The 5,624-nt window shown below is 40.1% G+C and overlaps 1 protein-coding gene across 3 annotated transcripts in view; it reads left to right on the forward strand.

Moving 5' to 3' along the window:
• The window catches only part of ikbke (inhibitor of nuclear factor kappa B kinase subunit epsilon), an 11,220-nt gene that overhangs the window by 4,486 nt on the left and 1,110 nt on the right, over positions 1-5,624 (forward strand). For 2 of the 3 annotated variants that reach the window (XM_034870111.1, XM_034870112.1), the window contains 13 exons: positions 1-172; positions 1,484-1,680; positions 1,985-2,043; positions 2,159-2,250; positions 2,410-2,511; positions 2,837-2,894; positions 3,343-3,455; positions 3,541-3,617; positions 3,724-3,763; positions 3,868-3,969; positions 5,011-5,107; positions 5,344-5,435; positions 5,516-5,587. The exon at positions 1-172 is cut by the window's left edge and continues 8 nt beyond it. In XM_034870111.1, the coding sequence (XP_034726002.1) occupies positions 1-172; positions 1,484-1,680; positions 1,985-2,043; positions 2,159-2,250; positions 2,410-2,511; positions 2,837-2,894; positions 3,343-3,455; positions 3,541-3,617; positions 3,724-3,763; positions 3,868-3,969; positions 5,011-5,107; positions 5,344-5,435; positions 5,516-5,587 (1,273 nt within the window). The remainder of the gene's footprint in view (positions 173-1,483; positions 1,681-1,984; positions 2,044-2,158; positions 2,251-2,409; positions 2,512-2,836; positions 2,895-3,342; positions 3,456-3,540; positions 3,618-3,723; positions 3,764-3,867; positions 3,970-5,010; positions 5,108-5,343; positions 5,436-5,515; positions 5,588-5,624) is intronic. The other variant, XM_034870113.1, reaches the window with a different exon arrangement.

Here is a 5,624-nt window from a genome sequence, read left to right on the forward strand (position 1 = left end):
CGGTGCAGCTGGTTCCAGTACTAGCGGGTATTCTGGAGGCTGACCAGGAGAGGTGTTGGGGTTTTGACCAATTCTTCAAAGCCACCACAGACATACTGCAGCGGCAGCCTGTTCACATCTTCTCTCTGCAACAGGCCATGGCGCATTGCATCTACATACACCACTATAACACGTAAGTCTGCATAGGCGTATCGTCACACACATTATTCTGATCCAACACTGATAAATGCAGCCTTACAGATATAATATATGCAACGGAACGTTAGACTTTTTTCTTTTCTGGCTAACGATAATTCATGTCATTTTTGTAGGTAGATTGGTTGGTTGCTGACAAAATAATGTACCTGTAACCAACCTATCTGTTCTTTTTGAATCTCTTTAATGTTCCATAGAAACATTGGCTTACTTAGGATGTGACTATATACAATATAATGGATCCGTGAAGATTGCGACAGCAATGCAATGTGGTGTCACATAGTAATGTTACCTTTTGAGGTGTCCTTCATGATGGTGTTGATGGTTAGCTGAGGGTAAGATCTATCCCACAGCCTAATCTATTCTTTACGTCGGACAGAATTTGTTTTCAGTTTTGGGAATGGAATGAACATAACGGCTGAGTGTTGCTTTTACAGATCCACCAGTCACATCTTTTAACCATCTTCAAAATGTGGTTTCTTCATTCTTTTCAACATAGACAAGCCTAGCACAAAGCATATCTAAGTATAACCGGAAAGGAAAAAGTTGACAGAGGTTCTGCCGGATACAAAGCTTGCTCAACTGTTATTGGAGCACAGAACGCAAAGGGGCGGGGCTTAGGCATGGTCAGTGGGTGCCACAGCATGAGAGGAGGAAAAATGGTCCTGACCCTTAGCCTGTTCCTGTTATTTAGTGTTTTTGTTTACTTACGGCCTGGCACAAGTGTATGTGGGGTTTCAGAACAAAGTGATTCCATGTTAATGAGATAGCTTAAGGTGGGATGTTACTATTTTGGTCAAACGTTATGTTCTTTACAACATGACTTATTGGTCGTTGATTCCACCAACTAGCCAAAAATGGGAAGCAATTGCAGCATTATGTTATACTTTAAAAAAAATAACAACAAAAAACAATTACAGCCACATAATGTGATGTGAGCTGATTCATGGCTGTAAATAATTTAGTAAATGTTTACAGTACAGTGATGAAGAAGGAATTAGTTTTGTAGGAATAAAACACAGTTTCTACAACTCAGTTTGGCTTGTAAATTGGATTGTGTCTAATTGTTTATGCAGCCATGTGAAAGCTTAAACAGATTTGTTCAATAAAATGTAGAGTCTTATTTATTATTAATTAAATGCAACCATATTAATTATTCATAGTCAAACAAACTATCAGACATTAGACAATGTAGCAAGTCAAGATGTAATCACAATGCAGACTCAAACCTGAAATTTAAAAAGGTGTCTGGCAGCCAAAAATCTCTCACTCCTCTCAATTCTCTCAGGGTGTCAGTGTTCTTTGAGGAGGTGGCGTCTCAAACCGGTATAGGAGTTCAGCTGCAACGGCTTCTGTACCTGGGTCACTACCTCCCTCTGGAGGGCAACATGAAGGTGGTCAACCTCCCGCGTACGTCACCTGCCCAGCCCCTCATTCTGCTCAGCTATGGGTCTGAAGAAAATCCCAGCATGCCCTTCAATGAACGTAAGACAATCAAAGACATGTACACCTTTTGATATGTTCATGGGAAGTCTTAAGCTTCCCTCTTCTTTATTCTTTGATATTCCCCTAGGGGAATGCCATCCCCAGATACAGGGAAATGATAAACAATATACAAAAGAGGAATGCATCATGAATGTTGTTTGAAAGAGAAAGTAATCACATTTGAAATAACATTTGCACACAAGTATTAATGCCCAGTGACACACACACACACACACACACACACACACACACACTCTGTTTCCATAAGTCATGTATTTTGTGTGTGTTTTTCTCTCTTCTGTAGCAGAGACTCCGGTCATCCCATCCAGGTTTGATGTCATGGCTGACTACAACTTCACCAAGGTACTGCTGTTCTGCCGACTTTCCTCACCAGCCATGTCTAATTTTTCTTATTTTGTTTTTATAAGCATCCAGCCCATTTTTTTATTATCTCCTTTACTTCCCCTCCTTTCTGTAGATAATAGTGGGAGTGGTATACCAGTATTTGAGGATAGTACAGTTGCTGCACACACACCGAGAGTTGCTGCTGCAAGGATACTACAGCTACATGTGAGACACACACATGTTAAATTTACAAACAGTTATTTCACTGCACTGCAAAGGCGCGATGTACCTCTGAGGTTATGTACCAAGTCTAAGTAAAGATCCTTATCAAACTCTTCTACCATGCCATTTTTCTTCCTCTCGCACACTCTTATTGTTCTTCAGGATGAGGTTGCGCAGGGAGTGTGAAGAAGCAATGCACAGTATCGCGATGATCACCATTAGACTGCAGTCCTGCCTCAACGTAGAGCACAGGACACACACACTGTGAGTATATCTACACACTTTTTGAGACAAATAATCTGGGAATCTGCGATCTCACACTGTGTGTGTTTGTATTGCATTTATTATGACACACAGCAGGAAGGCATGTGAGCTGTATAAGCTTTTTTGGTTGAATTTTCTGGCATGAGTGTAATGTAGGTTTGGATTGCTCACAATGTGATCGTAACTGCTATCGACTTATGTTGTGGATTCTGAGAGAAGTATTCTGTTGACAAATGTAGACCACCTTTTATATTGTGATAATTCAACCTGCAACTTTTTATTTCTCTTTCTCCTCCCATATCTGTTGTATTTTTATTTTTCTTAGGGGCCATTACGCTTCAGAAAACCAAGGTTCAGCTGATAGCAGGCAAAAGCTGCACCTGGTGAGTGCTGAGAGAGAAGTATCACAGCTAATAATGAGGCTGATGGAAATGGTGTCAGGAATGTGGCTTTTCTGTATTTGTATGCCATTATTCCTTCATTAATTATAGGCAAGTATATATATATATATATATATATATATATATATATATATATATATATATATATATATATATATATATATATATATATATATATGTATATATATAATATGTGTACCAAGGGGCCCTAGGAGATCTCTCTTGGTCAGTATTTTTTTACAGACATTTCCATATTATAAGTGAGTGGAAAGAATAGACCGAGGTGCAACATTGTTGAGATCAAAACACATTTAATTTGAAATACTGTTAATTTAAACTAATCCAGGATTATGGTCTGTGAACCATTCATTTTGTGACAGATTTGTGGTTTGTTGATTTAGATATCAGTCTGTGGCTGCTGTTTCTACAGGTCCGTGAGCACTTGCCTATATACGCTGCCGGAATCCAAGAGTTTCAGAACCAACTGGACCATCTGCAGATAGAACAGGCCAAGCTAGCAGAGCTGCTGGCCAATGACAAGAGGTACTCCAAGCACGCATGGATATAAAGCTTCAGAGTGACCTCATGGGTTTGGGCTGTTTGAACTCTGACCTCTTGCCTCCCACAGCAGTAAGAAGATGGAGGTGCTGCTGCAGAAGATAGTGGCAATTCATCAGCATTATCGTAAAGACAGATTAACTGGCAGTATGTATGTTTTTTTTGTTGGCATGGCAAATACAGTATTTTTATTGCTTATTTTGCACATATTGAAATTACCAAATACCTTACTCTTTTCAATTTTTCAACACAGAGTTGGCATATAACGACGAGCAAATCCACAAGTTTGAGAAGTGAGTATGTGTCGATACAGCTGTATTCCTCCGTATCCAGCCTGTGAAGGATGTTTCTCTGAGCTCTCCTGTAATCTGCTTCTCGTCTCGCTCTTCCATCCCAGAATCCACCTGTCGAACCACATTAAGCGAGCGAAATCTCTCCTACGAGAGGACTGTGTGCAGAGATACAAAGAGCTTTTGGCCTCAACAAGAACGTGGAGCAGGTCAGAGCCGGCTCTCAAGTCGCATTTTTAAACTCCAAACACACAGCAGATTCACTTAAAGTGTCCATATTATGCTCCTTTTCAGGTTCATACGTGTATTTTGAGGTTGTACTAGAATAGGTTTACATGGTTTCATTTTCAAAAAGCACCATATTTTTGTTGTACTGCACATTGCTGCACATACTGTTTTCACTCTGTGTGTTTGGGTCTCGGTTTGAGCTACAGAGTGAGACATCTCATTTCTATGCTATCTTTGTTGAGAGTCCCACATGCGTAGTAGCTAGGTAAGATCACATCAGGTAGATAACTCTTTCTCCAACTTTGGTCAGTAGAAGGCAGGATTAGCAGGGAAACTTCTTCTAAACAAAGGGCACTTGTGGAATACCTGCAGAACAGGGACATGGAATTAGTTCTTTTGTAGATCACAGTGAACTAGTGTGTGTTGGAGCAGTGTTTTGCCATTGAGAACGAGCTAGCATGTGCTACGGTTAGCCACCTCCTCTTGGCTAGTTATGTAGAAAGCCGTGCAGATTTTGTCCAGCTAGCCCGTATAATGAAGGCAGAGAATATTCAGAAACCCCTATCTCACTCAAAACAGCATGGATACTTTTTTTCCCAAGTTTGTATGCGTGTGGAAGCACCAGAGACACAAAATAACACCCCAAATTCCCCAAAAAGTGTGTGTGTTTTCCTAACATGAGCAGTTTAAACTGTGTTAGTTGTCTCAACCACTTTGACTATTCACAGTTAAATAACTGTTAGTTTGGTTTGACAGCCATTCACACGGATGATAATAGCACATATGAAGAAGATTAACACATGACAGTAGGACATTGCTATTTCTTCAAATTTGACACAAACATCCACTTGGAGAAAAGTTAAATAAAATTATGAAAATGAAAAACTCTGTGATTGGTGAATTCACTACTCAATTAATTCATTAATTTAGACACATTTTTCCCAGTGGTTTTCTCTTCTGTTTTGTGTCTTCTAGAAAGGATTTTGAGCTTTGACTGAAGTGGGTCTGTAATGTTTTTGCAGTGTTTTACTGGAGATGCAGACCCGACTGCAGGACTTCAACTCTTTCTCTACAGGCTTGCTGGCAGACCTGGAGATGAGTGAGCAGCGCCAAAATAAGGTTAACAGTTCACTTTCTGTCTGTGTTGAAGACCCCTCTCTGCAGCTCAGTTCAAATATTGTAAAATAACCGTTTGCACAAAAAACATGATTCTGAAAATGCCGTAAGTTATTTGATATAAAAGTTATTTTAAATTGTGTTATATTAAAAGTTATTTGGGAGTTAAGTAGCTATGTCAGTGATGTCACTCCTGTATCATTTCAGTGATGTTAGGATGTTTCATCTGTCCTCCTCAGGCTCTGGACAGGATCCTTTTCACTCTGCAGTCCAAGAAAACAGAACAACCGCCTGGAATCACACCCAGGGACAAGGACCACATGGTCTCGAGGTGTGTGTGTGTTTGTGTGTGTGTGTGTGTGTGTGTCTGTCTGTCCCCTGATAAAATATCTTATCTTCCTTTTGTTCTAGGATGCACCATCTGAAGCAGGAAATGGAGATGTTGGTGAGGGAACTACAGTGCAACAACAGCATTATTGAGAGGTTTGTTGAGTGACCAACTTCCTGTCTCTGTTGACCC

This window comes from Etheostoma cragini, chromosome 4 (assembly GCF_013103735.1).
Source record: "Etheostoma cragini isolate CJK2018 chromosome 4, CSU_Ecrag_1.0, whole genome shotgun sequence".
NCBI classification, from domain to species: Eukaryota; Metazoa; Chordata; class Actinopteri; order Perciformes; family Percidae; genus Etheostoma; species Etheostoma cragini.